This window comes from Strix uralensis, chromosome 13, assembly GCF_047716275.1.
Source record: "Strix uralensis isolate ZFMK-TIS-50842 chromosome 13, bStrUra1, whole genome shotgun sequence".
Classification (NCBI taxonomy): domain Eukaryota; kingdom Metazoa; phylum Chordata; class Aves; order Strigiformes; family Strigidae; genus Strix; species Strix uralensis.
Window position 1 is genome coordinate 13,966,251 of NC_133984.1, and position 16,756 is coordinate 13,983,006.

The 16,756-nt window shown below is 44.5% G+C and overlaps 1 protein-coding gene and 1 long non-coding RNA gene across 11 annotated transcripts in view; one reads left to right on the top strand and one right to left on the bottom strand.

Annotated features, from left to right (window-relative positions):
- The window catches only part of ARHGEF9 (Cdc42 guanine nucleotide exchange factor 9), a 221,819-nt gene extending 212,279 nt beyond the window's left edge, over positions 1–9,540 (top strand). For 7 of the 8 annotated variants that reach the window (XM_074882932.1, XM_074882936.1, XM_074882939.1 and 4 more), the window contains one exon: positions 5,597–9,540. In XM_074882932.1, coding sequence (XP_074739033.1) covers positions 5,597–5,778 — 182 coding nt within the window. In that variant the 3' untranslated portion in view covers positions 5,779–9,540. The remainder of the gene's footprint in view (positions 1–5,596) is intronic. The other variant, XM_074882933.1, reaches the window with a different exon arrangement.
- LOC141949407 (uncharacterized) overlaps positions 1–16,756 on the bottom strand; it is a 75,597-nt gene that overhangs the window by 9,076 nt on the left and 49,765 nt on the right. The window contains exons 4-5 of one of the 3 annotated variants that reach the window (XR_012630752.1): positions 15,555–15,691; positions 5,649–5,781 (exon numbers count right to left, since the gene is read on the bottom strand). This is a non-coding gene — a long non-coding RNA (uncharacterized LOC141949407). Of the gene's footprint in view, positions 1–5,648; positions 5,782–12,324; positions 12,841–15,554; positions 15,692–16,756 lie in introns of those variants that run through there. The other 2 variants (XR_012630754.1, XR_012630753.1) reach the window with 2 other exon arrangements.

Sequence of the window (16,756 nt, forward strand, 5' to 3'; positions counted from 1 at the left end):
GATTGATAAACCCCTAGTATCATTTATTTCATCTTGCCTCGCTTAGCTTTTGCATATCACATGAGGGATCATTACCTTAATGTCTAGCCTAATGACATCAGGTTGCAGAAACTTGCTAAATAGACTCAGGAAGGTCAAGTTCCTTCAGTATTGGTATCTACTGTGGTTGGCTGTGGAATGGCCAGGACACAAGATTACTGTTATCCTCTGTTGTGTTTCTCAAGCTGCGGTTAGCCCTTTTCTCCCCCTCTTCCTCCAAAACAGAGAAGTTAGGCTAGTGATTAGAAAAGGGAGCCAAGGCATATTCTCCTCACCGGTACCATCCCTGGTAGTATCTACCTCTGCCAGGCCATTGAGCAAAATCCCCGGCTGTGTAAAGAGCCATGGCTAACGCACTGCTTAAATTCCTCTGGCGTTGGGCGAGTATGACAGAATTTCAGTCGGGTAGTTTAGCATGGAAGTGTAAGCCAATGAAGTGCACAGCCGCTCAGGACTGCCTTTGGAGGCAGAAGTTTCCTGTTTGCAGCTGCTGTTTGCACCCTTGCTGTAAAAATAAGGTCTGCAGTCAGGGAGCAGAAATAATGTCAGACACAGCATAGTTTGCCAACTCTAAACCTAACAGCAACCAAGTGAATAGTGATGAAGTGCTTTGAGATCCTCTGTTGAAATGTGCTGAAGAAAGGCAAAGGGCCGTACCCATTCAGCCATTACTGCTTCTTATTTCTTTAAATTAAACTTGTCGCTATTGCAGGAGTAATTAACTGTACAACAATTAGTGTTCTTGAGGTATGTTCCTGGCTACCCCACGTTGTGTATGGGTTACAACATTCAGAAGGAAACTGAATTTATGGGATTTTTGAGCATGGCTCCTGAACGATGCAAGTTAACTCTGTTGCTGTGGAGATCACAGGTAGATGAAAGGTTCCTCAGCGCAGCACTGCTTCCTGTCCTGCCAGCAGCTGCCGCTTGGCCAGTAGAGAAAGCAGGTGTTGATATTTTATTGTCTCCCACTCAACTCTGGCTAATGAACAGTGTGATATCTAAACAGCTAGGTAGAAGAAAAGCCTATGACACAGCTCCTGATCAAAGTATAAGCTAACATCTTAAAGGTTGAGGATGGAATAAACAGCTCATAAGGCAAGTGTCATGGTTATGTACAGGCGAATCTGAGTGTATCCTGTGTACGTTTTGTATTAACTCTGGAAAGGTGCAGTGCTAATGTAGCTGTCCTGCTATATTATAACTGGGTCTGTCTGCACGTGTCCATGTGGATTGCCTGTGAGTTAATAGCATGCTCTGAAATCTTCACGTGCTACTGAAGTCGTGTTGTAACCTCAAATAGAAGAGACACTTTGAAAACAAGGACTAGGAGGAAAAAGAGTGTTTTAAATCTTTTTAATTGTTTTCTTCTGAACTGAGAAATCCGAAAGATTCAAGTGACGTTGCCTAGTACTAAAAAAAGACATTATTTCAGCTGACAGCGCAGCATCTCTCTTTACCAGTTTTGTCTAGCCAAATTGTAAACCCTGGAGTTTTCTTTTTCTCATTCTGAACAGATTTCCACAACCCCCACCCTGCCGAACGATCTTGCTATGCAGCTGCAGCCTTTATATTCTGCTACAGTGCAGAATTATGCATGAACCAGCAGAAGGAGCTCCAAGTCTGGTCATTGGTGTATAGCTGATTTCTTACGCCTTGGAAAGGCAGAGCAGCAGCTGTGTCTAGAAATCATTACTTACCTATCGATTCTTTCCCTTTGCGCTTTGAATTCTGTTCACCAAGCAGCCCAAAATTGCATTGGAAAAGAGCTTTGCTCATTTCTTTCTGTTGAATTGCAGTGGAGTTATGGCTTTGCATATAAAAAAAAAAAATCCCTCAAGAGACAATTTCGCACAATGGCCCTGAGTTTTGATGAGGGAGCAAATCACTTCAGAGCAGAATAGAAAAATACCAACCTGTCATACTTTTTCCTGAATTGCTCTTTACCAGGATTTGAAGATGTGCAGATTAGGTGAATCTCCCTAACCCCCACAATTTCTGTGTTCCACCTTGTCAAGAATGTGGGTATGTCCAAAAAAAAAAGCCATTCTTGGGGCACCTCAAGCTATTGCAAAGTGCCATATCACAATTTCACAAGAAAAGGTATTCTTATGGAATTATCAGCCTGACTTGCCGGAGCACAAATGTTTTTATTTGCATGTCCACAAACACATGGTAATTATGCATGCCATTGAGATCTGCAGTTTTGATCATTTAGGCCATGGAAGCTATTTGATAAATATGATAAATATGCAAACCTTCGGCTGCTTGTACAAGTAGAACCAGCCAGGAGCTTTTGACGTTCATCCAGCTTAGATGTTAATGCCAATAGCCTAGATCCTCAAGCAGGGCCACGCATACAACTTTGAGAATATTGGGTCTGAGCTGCTTTATTGAGGCAAGGGGCAGTGTGTGCATGGGTATGTTTCAAGCAAGGATAGATATTTTTCAGGAGTTTGGACCAAAAAGGCTATTTTGAGAAAGAACTGAATGGGGTTTGCTAGTGATCTGGCCAGGGGAGTCTGCCTTTTTCTCTTTTGGAGAAGACAGACTATGTATTACATTCCTTGCAGTGTATCTCCATCAATGTCAGTGGACTTCAGCCAGACTGTCCTTTCTCTACTTCTTCAGCCTTCCAAGTGCATAACATTCTGCTGATCCAGGAGTTTTCTTAGCATTTCTGTATCATGATTAAAATACATTAGTTCACCCTCCACAAACTGGTTTAGAGACAATAAAGAGCTCAGCCCAGCTCATCACAAGGCTGACTGCTACTCTGCAGCCACAGGGTGCAAAAGCCATTGGGCCACGTCATTAAAGCAGTGTGGTTTTAAGGTCTTCCACAGCTACAAACAACTGCCCGGTGTCCCTTAGTAGCAGCTTTAGATTCACAGCTCTGTTGTGTTGTAGAACATTAGTTAATAATCTTGGTGGCATGAGGACTATTTGCCTTTGAAGTAATTCCTGGTTAATTGGGTCAGTCAAAGATCCAAACCACTTACCAGACAGAAGAAGATATATTCCGCAACTCTAGCCATGTAAAGGACCTGTACCAGGTCCTAACCTTCCCACAGATCCTAAAATTCCTCGCCAGTCTCTGCTGGGAAAAGTGGCCAAGGCACTAAAGGGTGGTGGCCTCCGGGAGAACGTCTACGCTCTTATATGGGTTCAAGGCTAGAGTTTGCCCTCCAGAGCAAATGCTGCAGTTGGCTGCACTGCCCACATGCTGACTGCCTTCCACCAAGGCAGCTCGGAGCAGGACGGTGGCACAAGAAGGGATGGAAGAGGTAGGGCAGAGATGAGCTAAAGCCCATACTCCGTCCTTATGGGGCATCATTGACTTAAATCACATAGTGTAGTAAATTCAGGTTGAATTTTGCAGGTTGGGGCCTGCCAACAAGGACGGTACAGAAGTTGTCTCAGGTATCATAGAACTGACCCTGTCCAGGTTTGACCCCAGGACAGCAAGGGCTCTGCAGGCTTTCTGTAGGAGAGAGGAGCTTGGGAAAGAGTAGAAAACTTGTTGATGAGTACTCTATTCTAGCATGCAGACAGAAATGCAGAACATCTCCGGGTTGTTCTTTTCAAATGAGTTTGAAATATTAACTGTGATGAATTTGTTAAAGGTATGAATCACGGAGTGGTTTTTTTGTCCACCGTCAGGAAGGGTCTTGGTTACTCCCTACAGTGGACCGTGCATGATTTAATGGTATTTGCTGTAAAGAAGGAGCAATCAGTAGAGATAGTCCAGATGACATCTCCATTTGGTCTGAACCTTTTGAGGATTTTAACAACCCTTGATTGGTAAATTCTATAGCAAGGGGAAGCGAATTAATTCTCTTTCCTAAAGCCATACTAAAGCTTTAGCTTTGTATTTAAAAGAGGTCTGAATTAATAATGCGGCAACGTACAAAAGTTGTCTGATGAGCTCTGTGAGTGCATTTTGTGAGGCTTTTTCCTTTGTCTGTAAGTACCCGACTGTGTGCAGCCTTCCTGTGCCCAGGCCGGCCAGCGCTGGTCCCGCAAAGCATGTGTTTGTGTGTGGGTAGGAACCGCTAACTGAATGGAAAGAGTCGCATTTCTTTGACACACGTTGCTGTGGTACCTGGGTGCTAATCACCGTATTTTGCCTTCTCTAGCACCTTCCCAGCTGAGGATCTCAAAGTGTTTTACAAACATTAATTAATTTAGCTTCACAACCCTCGTGTGAGGTAGGTGGGTGATGCTATCCCGCTTTCCAGATGAGGACACTGATCTGCTTGGGTAGAGTCGCCTCGCTCCTGCGGTTAAAACCAGGGGAGGCGATGGCCTCGAGATGGCCCTTGCGAAGCCTGCCACCCGTCACGCGGCCGGGGCTGCCCTCCCCGCAGAAGGAAGAGCAGTTCTGCATGCAGCAGAGGGGATCCAGAGATGGCCAGAGCTTACAGCAACCTGCTTCAGAGCCCTGCTCCTCTCTCCTTCCTGCCCTTCTCTGGAGTTGTGGTTTCCAGCTGATCACGCTACCCTGAGGCTGAAGGAGGGGTTATCCCTCACCAGTGGTGTTGTGGGGAAGGAAATACAGAAGTAGCTATAGTACTGTTCCCTGTAGTCTGCACTTTGGTGGCAACGTGCCTCCCTCCTGTTCCACTTCTGTTCACCCAGAGCCGCCCTTTCTACACCATCCTTTACAACAGGTTGCATAGGTCCCAGCTTGATGAACCTCCCCCTTTCTGTGGGAAAGCTGTAAGGGCAGCATCCCCTCACCCCGTTCCTGCGCAGGAGCTGTGGTTCATGAATGTGGAAATTATGCCTCTAGAACCTGAAAGTGTAGCCTTGCCAGGCCATCCATTGGTACCAGTTTGGATTGAGCAGAATCAGCCTTTTCTGCATTGCGTGCAGCCATTTTTGGCTGAAACCAGACTGGTAAATTTAAAACGAACCCTATGGAAAAGTCCTACAAACTTTCCAAAAGAAAATAATGAGTTGCCCTTTGTATAGGCAGAACAGTGCTGAAGCGGTGCGGGTCCCTGCAGCGTAGTGCGTCCTCCAAAGCAGCGCTGCTCCGTTGTGGTGCAGGAACCGGTGCCAAGTGGTCCTCGGGGTCACGCTGCTCGGGGCTGGTCACCGGGGCATATTGGGGCTAAACCGCTTTCCAGGCGTAGCTGGGAGGGAGGGTTAAAACAAGCTTGGAAACAGCAAGTGTTAAATTTGTGAGCAGGTGAATGATGTGGTTGTCTGCCTTTGTCTGACCAGACTGATAACTCCTATGGCCTGGCCATGTTTGTGCCTCGTTAGGTCACGCAGGACTTTTCCATGAGGGCAGGCAAAACTTGGCCAGTACAAAAAGTAATGAATATTTTCCAAATCTTCAACTCGTGGTCTAGTATAGGTAGCCTCTGAGCTGAGAGTTTAGGCAGCTGCTGCATTCCTCCATAGATTTGCTGTCTCTAGCACATCTCCCTGTTATTTGGGACCCTGGTTATTAAGTGATAAGAAGCGATAGCATGACGAAGAAAGACTACTGACCCAATTGCACTTTGACTGATCTGTTTCTTTTTCCCCCCAATCATCGATGCAGGTGTGAGCTACTCCAAGTCGGTTCCTCCAGCCTACCCACCACCCCAGGATCCATTAAATCAGGGACAATACATGGTGACAGATGGCATATCCCAGTCCCAGGTCTTCGAGTTCACCGAACCCAGACGCAGCCAGGCACCATTCTGGCAAAACTTCAGCAGGTTAACACCATTCAAAAAATAATACCTAGAGAGATGGAGAATTTTAACTTAAAAGAACTAAAATTTAAAAATAAAAATAAATAAAATTATATTTATAGATGGACCTTTTTTCGGAGAAGCACTGTTGCAACTAAGTATATATACATATATATATATACACACACACATTTTAAAAATAATAATATATATACATATATGTATATATATAGAAGGACCAAAAACTTTTTTTGTTGTTTTTGGGAAGCAATCTGCTACTAGATACTAGGAAGCACCAATGATTTCTAACCATGTGACCTATTTTATTTTATTCCATTGGTTGGACATCTTTTTTTTTTAATTTCTTTTCTTCTTCATTTTCATTCAAGTCGTCACTGGCATCCCAGAATGCTTTCTCGCTTGTGTGAATTCGTCATTGAAGTTCCTCATGGACTACATTGGTGTATATTTTATTTGATTTTATTTATGGGGGGGGTTGTTTGTTTTTTGGAGTGCCGGGAGGTCTCTGCTCCCTCTCCCTCCCTCTCCGTCCCTTCCTTGGCTGTCCCCGGAGTTACCATTTCAATGAAGAACATCGACCCTTTCCCCGTCCCCATCCTGCATTCTCTGGTCTGACTCGTGCCTGTCTGGATGTGCTCCCTTGTGCACCATGCTCTGCTGTGCAGTATTTCTCTGGCTTTAACTGTTTTGTTGTGGGCAGGTGAAAAGAAGCAGAAGGGGTATCAGCTATTTAGGAAGCGAGAGATGGGTTTTCCTTGGTTAATTTTTTGCATTTTTTTTAAGCACTGTCTTTTTCTCAGTTCAGTGTGATTTGTTCACACTTGGAGTAAGACTGAGAAAAGAATATCAGGGGCTTTTATTTCTTTTGCATTTAGTTTTATTTCTGTGGGGTTATCTTTGATTTGTTTTCTTTTTAAGCTGAGACACGACTCTGAAAAGCCCACTCCTATCTTTGTTTTCCATGCAAAGATAAAAGCTTAAAAACTGATGGCTTCATGCCCTCCATTCCAGCTAGAGGAAAATTGGCTATTAGGCTCCAACAAATGGCCAGTTTTCTTTCTTCAGGAACTAAGGTCCCATCCTGTTGGCCACACGCACGCCTGCGTTAATGAACCACTAATTGCCATTACAGGAGCAATGATCCCAAAAGTGAGGACCATGACTGCACGCACTGCCTGCTCTACTCTATTCCATAAAAGATCCCTGCTTCGCTTGGGCACTGACCTCCCAAGCGAAACACGAGCTGCTGGTAGCGACCCATTAGCAGAAGGATCACTGCCTAAGTAATTGGAAGTATTTACCTGATATTTAATGGACCCAAGCTGCAGAGGAGTTGAGAACTGCCTTTCAGGAAAGATAGGGATGTGACCTGAGAAGTTTAGCCATATGACCATGATTACGTGACCTAATCTAAAAAAGTGATCAGTTTAGCCTAAACAACATCAGTGGTTCAGCAGAGGTGTATCAGTGTCAGTGGGCTCTGGAGTGATTAGCTAAACTCTCCAGGTCTCTTTTCTCTCTCTTTTTCTCCCTCTGGAGATTCATAGCCCTATTTTCAAACGTACAATTTCAGCCTTAAGTACATTTGTTTGCAAGCGAAAAGCTTATGTTTAAGCTTGTAAAACAGACCATTGTGCACTAGGATGATTTTTTTTTTTTTTCCTAGGGCAAATGAGACTGTTAAACCAGATTTAGAACTTAAAAACTTGCAGAGTTATTCTGCAAGCTCCTTTGAATATGTGGGATGAAGTGATTGATCACGGTATTTATCCTTTTCTTTTGAATCTGATACACCACATAAGCACTCCAGGCCAACTAATGTGGAGATACATTTTTTTTTTTCTCCCCTAAGAAATACAAATGAATGGGAAGAGCAGAGAGTGTGATTTCAGTATTTCCATGGAGCCTGTTTTATTTCAGGGCATATTACAAGGCAGTGGCTATATTTTTTATTTAAGTACAAAAATAATCTCAGCACTTTTCGGTAATCTAGAAACTATCAGTAAACAGCAAAGCCAGACTAGTGTTTTGGAGAGGAAGAGTGGCCCCTCTGTGACAGGCAGCAGCGAAACACCGGGAATCCCAAATAGGAAGCAACCCAATTTTATATCAGAAATTATTTTTATGCTCTTTTGTATCTTTGCATTTTTATGGTCAGATTTTAATATTGAATATGTAGCAAATATTATTTTGTTTCTTTAACAGAATGGGTATTTAAAGAAGTGAATGAAATGGGTTCTCAGAAGTTAACTGAAATGTTTTACTGTTTCTGAATGGCTGGAGAGATGCAGAGAGAGAGAGAGAAAGAGAGAGATTACAAACTGTTGTCAACATGATGAAAATTTCACTATTCCTTTGCCTTTTTAATTGCTTAGGGAAAAAAAGTAACAAGCACATTAGTTAAGCCTCTTCATTTACTGTTTTGTGCCTCAGAGAGTGAGAATGAGACATCCATAATTTTTATGAGAAGATGCTTCCTAAATATTCAGCACTAGGAAAAAAGAAACACCACCGCCACACCATTATTTGCATCATAAATCAAGACTCGCTTGATCTGACAAGGCCTCTTGTTGGACTCGCAGCTTCTTTCTTAAGTGGAAAGCCAAAACAAACTAGCATTGCTCGTGCTTGCCGAAGCCAGGCGGCAGGCAAAGCAGATGCAGGCGTTTGTTCCAGAGGGAAGAGGGGCTTGGCTCTCAGGCAATGGCATTCAAGAAAGCTCTTCCCCTCCATAAATTGTCAAGGTGCTGCAAGAGATGGAGCATTGTCACAAAGAAGAACCTGCACTGGGTCCCACTTTTACTACCTACTGTGGCTTTCCCAATAGGGAGCAGGGTTGGGCTGCCTCGTGTCCGAAGCGCTGGAAGCAGCGCAGATGCAATCAGATTGGGGTGATTTTGACTGAGCAACTGATACAGACTTTCATTTCAATGCCAGACAGGAGGAACCCACTTACCATTCCATATGCAGAAACAAGAGAGTTGTAACAAACTTACATGTTTACGGTATTATCTCTGGCTGAATCTATATATATATATAAAAAATAAAAATACCCTCTTCCCTAGGTAAATGACATGCATTACCCCTTGACCTAGACACTAGAACAGAGGATCTAAATTCAAGACTTTCGCCTCCCCACCCTCTCCAAAAAGATCAAACAAGAACCAACCTAGGTGCATCTAACAGTTGTAAATAGAAAATAATACATAGAGAAATATATTTGAAATTTGTTTCAGTTTCTGGATGGTCACTGGCCGTCCATTGCAATGTTATTGATAGTACACTGTGGTGCTTTGGGTTTCTGGTTTTGTTCTCTTTATGCTCTGTCATCTTTTCATTGCAGCTACATTTCAGGGAACATGTATATTTAGTAGCTATTGTAAGTTCTGCATGGCATCACCAAGCTTATTTTTCCTTAAGAAGAAAAGAAGAGTCTGTAGGAGTTTAAAGGCACTATGACGACAGGGACTTGTAGCAGAGAATTTAAAAAAAAAAAAAAAAAAAGGTTTTTAAAATTCTAGTTTGAAGCCAAATACTGATATTTTAGTGCTTTTGGGGTTTTAACAGTAAGAGCAAAAAAAAAAAAAAAAAAAAAAAAGGATTTTGGTAACCCAGCTGATCCGCACTTGCCAGTTTTATTATTTTGTTTATATTGGACTGTTTGACCCTGTCAAACAAGTGTCAAAGTTGTGTGTATAAAACAAAAAAAGTGTTTAAAAAAGTGTTGTAAAGACACTGAGCCTTATGAAAATATTTATGGAATTAAATAAAAAGAAGTGAAAAGGCATCTGAAGGCATTTTAAATCATTTTCCTCAGAGCGGTCTCACTCTTTTCCTGAAGGCTGAGTACGAATCGCTGGGGTGGGGCTCCAGCTTGTCAGCAAAGCAGACACTGAGACATTCGTGTGTAACCAAAAAATAGGTTTGTTCTGGAAATATCCCACTTCCCCCTTGCTTTGTGTCCTCCATCTGAACTGAGTGAAATGATTAATGAGTAGCTGGAGGTTTAATGCTGACAAAATACCGCCTTGCAAGTGCTGGCAGGGGTTGCTCTAAGTGGAGCTTGGATCAAGTCTTCTGCTAAACATGGTTTTAAAATGCTTTCTGTTACTGACGTTTGCTCAGCTCCAACCCCAACTTCAAGACAGCCGAATTCTCCAAACAGCCATCTAATCACAAATACCTTGTGAGCAACATAAGCAGCATTTCAGAGCATGTGGAAGTAGAGCAGGGGGTGGGTTTTCGAGGGGAGGGAGCCTGGCCACGCGCTGCTCCGCTGCAGAAGGCTGAACCTGAGGAGATCAGCAGGCTCCTGCCCTGGTTTTTCCCTTGGCATGGAGGGAGCAAGTGCCCACAGGGAGAAGGAACCGGGTGCTTTACCCCTGAAAGGCAAAGTGCTCTCTCCAGGAACCCAGTGGCATTTCACAGGTAAGACAGTTGAGTCGTGTATTTCTAGATAGCCCAAAAATACAGTTACAACCAAGAAAACTGGGGTTACTGCACCATGGCATCCAGACCTGGTAGTGGTTGGGAGCAATGCCTGTTGTCACATGGAGAAACACACAGGCACATGTACCAGGTTGCTATAAATAACTGCAGCCGAAGAGCTACGTTTTCAGTAATGACACTGACTTTCTGCTCTTTCCTGTCTGTCCTGTGGGTGCCTGTCTGAGTGAGTGATGGCCACTTTGCTGGCACACAGACTGACTGCATCTTCAGCCCACACATATTAGGAAACCAGTCAAAGGGAATGAGAAAATGCAAAAGCCAAGCAGCTCTGCTCTGGGAGAAAGAGAGAGATGGGATAGAGGCAAAGCTGTGAGCTGCAGGGCCAGAGTTTGAGCGGGTTCAGGAGCAGGCTCACCCAGGCCTCAAGCATAGCTTCACATTTGCCTACTGCTTCAGCAATACCCCAAGCCAAGCTTTTATCTCTTGCTTACATTGTTGCTCGCAATGAAGAGGCCGTTGGTGCCGTGCTGGGGTTCACCTGACCAAGTGATCCTGTTCCTCTTGTGGTACGTAACTGAAGTCACTCAGCATTGGCACAGTGCAGTTTCCCAAGTATGCTGCTGGGGAGAACTGGCCCAAAGTGCAGTTGGGTATAAAACCTCCCCTTGAAGAACACTGCTCCTACCCACACTGTGGTCTTTGCAGGCCAAAATTTGCACAAATATTTGCACTCCCCTCTGAGTTTGCAAATGTGAGCTGTGGGAAAGGAGAGGGGGGTTCTCAGGGAGAGCACGAGCCATGTGCATTGCCCAAGCTGTGTAATGTACCACAAAAAGCTCTGGCAAAGAGAGAATGGGGAAGAAACCAAATCACCCAGCATGTGTGCTGGGAGCAAGAGCACTGCCAAAGCTTACTCAGAAGCAGTAACGACCTCCATGTGCCTGCAACACGCTCCCAGGCCTGGCTTGCTTTCGTGGCGTGGTCAGAGAGAAGAGCACTCTGTGGCTGGGATTGCCACTGCAGCCTGTCGTTGAGAGTCATATATTTCATCTAGCAACAGTATTAGTTTGTTTTTAGCATTCTCCAGCTACCCAGCATTCAGCCAGCTACTATGAACTTTGGTTGCATAAAACCAAAAACCAAAGAAACCCAGTTTAAAATTAATTTCTCTTGCAGGGTGCTAGGTTCATTAGGCAGTATTTCTGGGTAACAGACCAAACTGACCCTCTGACGTAGCAGTAGGGGCACTCCAGGACAAACATGGCCAGCTGATCTCTGAGACCTTGATTCAGAAGCTCACTGAAATGCATGCCTAAGTCCGCCGTTTTGCAACAAAGCTTTTATTACCTACGTCAAAGTACAGAATTCAGTCCTCAGAATGAATGATAATCAATAGGGAAATGACTTAAAATTAACATCTACATTGATTCTGCCTGTTTTGATGGTCTGTCATGCTCCCTCTCCTCCCTGCACAGTTACCAAGCTGTGTGGCTGAGGGCATGTTGTTGTGCAGAATATGGCGACACCGTGTATAGCTGGCAGCTTCCATGGGTAGAGTCAGGCCCTGGCTCTGCTTGGGAACCGTAGTAGAATGAGTAAAGCTTTTAGGCTCATATGTTTGTGACATGACAGGAATGTTGTATGAATGACTCTGTACATCAAAGCCATCTCTGTTTTATCTGTGTGTATATATCCATGGTATTACAGCTGACCTTTTGCTTTTTAAGGAATCAGACTTTCAATCTGACTGATGGTGCTGGGATTACAATGAATTTTCTTGTTATTCTGTAGCTAAGAAGCAGCACCAGGTTTTGCACTAAGTACAATAGCAGGTCAGCACGCTCCAAAGCATGTAATGAACCATCTGTGCTGGGTTATTAAAGAACAAACTGGAATTGCATGTTGCTGGGGATGCAGCAGGAATGACTGGCATTTTCAAGAGTTTCTAAGCACTGTCCACTTGAGGGTTTTGCAATCCTTTGCTGCTAAGGAAGGACACTAATTGTTTAACTGCAAATATAATCTCCCCAAAACTGCAGGTACAAAATGTAAAACTGTGTTTATTTGTCTGAATCTCTTACCTTTGCTATGGAAGAGAGATACATGGTATTTCTTAAATGCTTTTAATGTTCACATCCTTTTTTTTCCAGCTCTTTCCAGGCAAAATGCATCCTGGTGAAGATTTGCATCTCCTCATTTCAGAGCCACAGTAATTTGTTGCCTCTTGCAGTTTTGACAGGGTCTCTGGGATCAGCCCTTTCTACAGGCCGGGCTGGGCAGCAGCAATGGCTCAAAAGTGTTTCCCTGTTCCAAGAACCCCCCAGAGCCCATTTCCAAACCTTCCTCCAGCACCTCGCTGTTGACACAGCAGCCAAAGCCAGTCTGGTGGCGTGCACATTGTCTGAGGGACACAGAGTACTTTCCTCTTCTTTCAGTACAGGTTACAGCAGCAACAAAATAATCTCCAAGACAGGAGCACTGCGGGTTTTTTATTTTTCATTTAGGAGAATATATAGAAAAGTTAAACCCTTGCAGAAACACTTGCCTCATAAAGAAAACATCAGTCCTTGAAAAAGTGCTCTGCTCTGGGGCATCTTGTCAAGTGAGTGTCACCGCTGGCTACCTCTGCGGCTCACAGCTGGGGAGAAGAGTTGGTAATCGCATTTTGAACGGAGATGAGTACACACACAGATCTTAATGCCCTGTTGCTATCATAGCAGAGAGCCATAACGTACGCAGCTAGAGCCTGTCTGGCTTTTATACCCACTGTATAGCTGGAGGGGAGCAGACACACATTTATGCTAGGATCTAGGTTTTTCAGAATAAATCATGGTACTCAACTGGCTTATAAATAACCTCTGAGAATTCAGGCTCCAAGAGACTCCGTGGCATCTTCCTGGCTGGTCCTGGAAGTCAGTGGAAGTTAACTTCAGAAGAGAAGTTTTATTCTCTTTTTAATACATGGAGAAGCAGTAAAAGACTATATTGGTATATTTGCTTCTCTTTTTAGCTCACTTAGAAAAGCTGTGAAGCTTTTATTCATGAAGCAAATACTCAGAGGCTGTGGATGTGTGCATTCAAGCCTTTGCAGGTTCATAGGAAATCAGAAAATAGGTGGCTCTTGCCCACAGCACGGTTTGCCCTGGCTGGTGATGCCAAACAAGTAACAGCCATCATCCATGCCAGCAGGGCCAGGGCTCCTCTTATCTGTACAACAGCCATCCAGAGGCTCCTCTGAATCAGTGGGATTTTTCCCTAGAATTGTGTAACTGAGGTTATAAAAAAAAAGAAATCTGACTCATGACTGTTTTCTGAACAGTCAGAACAACCGAACAACAACAAAATTGGCCCAGTGACCTACCACAGGCTTAATACAGGTGTAACTGAAAGCAGTACTTGATCCAAGGGGTTAGTGACTGGGCTGATCCAGACTGGAAATGCTTGGAAATAGTTTAGCTCAGCCACTTAAGAGGAAGTACCTCTTCCTCCTAAAGACAGTGATTTTTAAGGCAGGTTTTATATAGGCTGGATTGATACTGTATCACATTCACTGCAGAAGTGTGAAGAGAGCAGCGGGTTTGAACAATTAAGTCATTTACAGAACTGGAAGTCACTGTTGTCTTTGTCCCAGGAAGCCCTTTGTCACAGGCTATGTCATCATTCCAGGTGAGAGCTGGCCTGTCTAGGTGATGGTCTGAGCAGAGCTTTGTTGAACTGTTGCCCAGGTTGTTTTAATATCAATTCGATGCTGGCTGACCTGGACATTTGATAGCTTCTCCACCATCAGTCACTCCCGTGCTGCCCAGGCCACAGGGTTTTTTTGAGTTGAAGGTATTTTAACATGTCTTAAAGTGGACTTGCTTTCCACATATTTGTGCTATCACATTTGTTCTTTGTTTTCTGTTTGGAAGCTGGATAAATGCAAAGAAGTGCCATTTGATGTATTTTAACTCTCCAGCAGCCAGACCAGTGCTTTTCCTGTGCCAGAAATGAGCAACCTTACAGCACACTCTGCTTCCCATCCAGTTCTCAGCTGACGTGAAAGTGTGCCCTTTTTACAGAGCCTCACAGGCCCAAATCCAGCAAACGACGAGACAGGCAAATTGCACTAATGGTGCAATTGTAAAAAATTCTGTCACTCGCTGCCTTATCCGACCTAAAACACATCACCTGTATTTCGCAATTTATTTTTCGGTTTGGCTGGAGCCAAGCTTTGTTGTGTTGGTGTCCATGGCCAACTGCAGAGGGCCCTTGCACTCCTAGGGGACCCCCAAGTGACACAAAAGCCTGTGGCAGTCACCAAGAGCCCTACTCCAACAGGTAAAAGCACTGGTGCTCATTACATGGTGGGTGCTGTGCGTACACACGAGGTGGGTCAGGAACAGGGAGGGTTATTCTCTAGTCCTGTCGAGGGGAGCTGTAACCATATTGCCACCTGCCTTAACAGAGCCCTTATTCTACAGGCTGTTTTTTGAGGGAATATGTGACCAATGCACCGATTTCCTCAAAGTTTCACTCCCCCACAGATACAGGGCAGCAAGAGAGGAGTCCCTGGCCAGCCCTGCTGCTGCGGTGGTTTCACGCTATACAAAGGAAATCCAGAGTCTTTGGACCAGGAAAAGAAAATAGGAGCAAATACAATAAATACTCGTAGCTGTGGTGAGAGCCGAGATGGGTGACGTGGTCTCTGGTTCTGCTCCCAGGACAGTTTGTGCCCATTCTCTAAGGACTGCAAGTGTGCAGGCTCCCCACAAAGCCACGGTGTTTGGTCCTGCCGAATCGCTGCCTGAAGGCATCTGCTGTTTGCTGGTGACAGTAAAGGTGACTGCAAAGGTGATGCTAAAGGGGCTTTGACATGCAAGGTACGTATCCTGCCTGCAGCACCTGCCCCAGCCTGGATTCCGGCTGCGGTACTGGCAGCCTGGTTGTCAGGTGCGGGCAGGATCGCCGGGGGCAAAAGGAAACGGATGGAGAAAACCACAAAATTTTAGTCTGCTGCAGGGAAGGGGCTGACTGACGGCGTGTGGCCTGCCTGCTGCAGGCAGTGCCGGCTGCGCGTGCTGCCGGCCGGCTGGGGAGGTGAGCCGCAGCCAAATTGCTCCAGGATGTGTCGTGCTGTTGTTATCGGTGTTGCTAGTGCAGTTACATTGGCCTTATTTTTACTGTCTGGATGTACCATTAAACAAGTTTGATTTTGTTGCCTGATTACAGATGAGTGGTTTCAGCCTTTCATACAATTTAGCACTACCCAGGGACTCCATTAAGGACATCTCTGGACAGGGAGAAGCAAGATGTTTGTTGTGTGCAGATACAATGTGGTTTTATGGTGGAGCGGGTGGTAACAACACTCACCTGGCAAAAGGAAACAGGCGGTTGGGTTTTCCCATCTACTTCTTGCACCTTGGGCATGCTGACCCCGCTGATTTACGAATACATGGGAAACCGGATGGTGTAATTTGAGGTAGCAGGGACTGTGTCCATGTTGTTTCCTGGGGAGGTGAAAAAGAAATCAGAGCATGTACCCAACAGGCAGCACCCACAAAAGCCCACATTCACTGTTAAAGTGTTCATGCTCCCCAGACAGACTCTTTGCGTTAGAGACTAGAAGCAGGGTCAGGAGCTAATGGGGATTTTTACAGTTAAGGAATAACAGGTCCCTAAAAAGCCAGAGATAACAACCCTGGGGGAGAGCGATGTGGAGATTGCTCAGCACTGGTTTTTGCCCTGACTCTGTAATTCTTTTGGCTTTTCATGGAAAGGCATGTTAGTAATACCCAGTCATATAGAGGGTTAAAGGCCATACTTATCCTGCACCAAACACAAACAAAAAGCTTTTGCTGGAAGAGAAAGGCTGATAGAAACTGCTGTAGAAATGCCAGTTTGAATTCCACTCCCACCTAGTTATAATTCCTGTGCCATTCCCAGGCTGGAGGATGAGAAATTCAGAGAGGGCAGCAGAGAAAAGGGCATTGCCTTCAGTGACAGACATTATTTATACCTGCACAAACTAGCATGAACTGCTCGTAACAGCAGGCTCTGTTCACTTGGATCTGCTAAGATGTACGGCCACTGTCAGGTGTGCAAAGATTTTGAAGACCAACAGAAATATTGTGATGGGCTATCTTTGTGCCAATGGAAACAGATGGTTTAAATAAATAATCATGTCTCTGCAGTGTTTCTATCCAAACATTGTGGCGGAGACCCTTCAAGTGAAACTAAGCATAAAAAAAACCAGCTAGCAAAGCTGATCACAGTTACTGTCCCTGTCCGGTCTAGCAGAGTGCTCAGAGCAAACAGCAGGCAGAGTGCAGGCTAAGTGGACTGTAAAAAGACTTAGCAAATGAATGACACAGTAATGCTTGTCTAAGCAAAATATGTTGATTTTTTTTTTTAAATTGTTCCTCTTGACTTATGGCTCGTATCAACTTAAAGCTGCTCTTGAAGAAGCGTGGCTATTATTTGGCTCCTGATAATAGAGTTCAGCGCTAAAGCTAGTGAATGATTAGACTGGAAGAGTAGGGTGGTGGGAAGAGGGTGGTATATTAGGGGACATT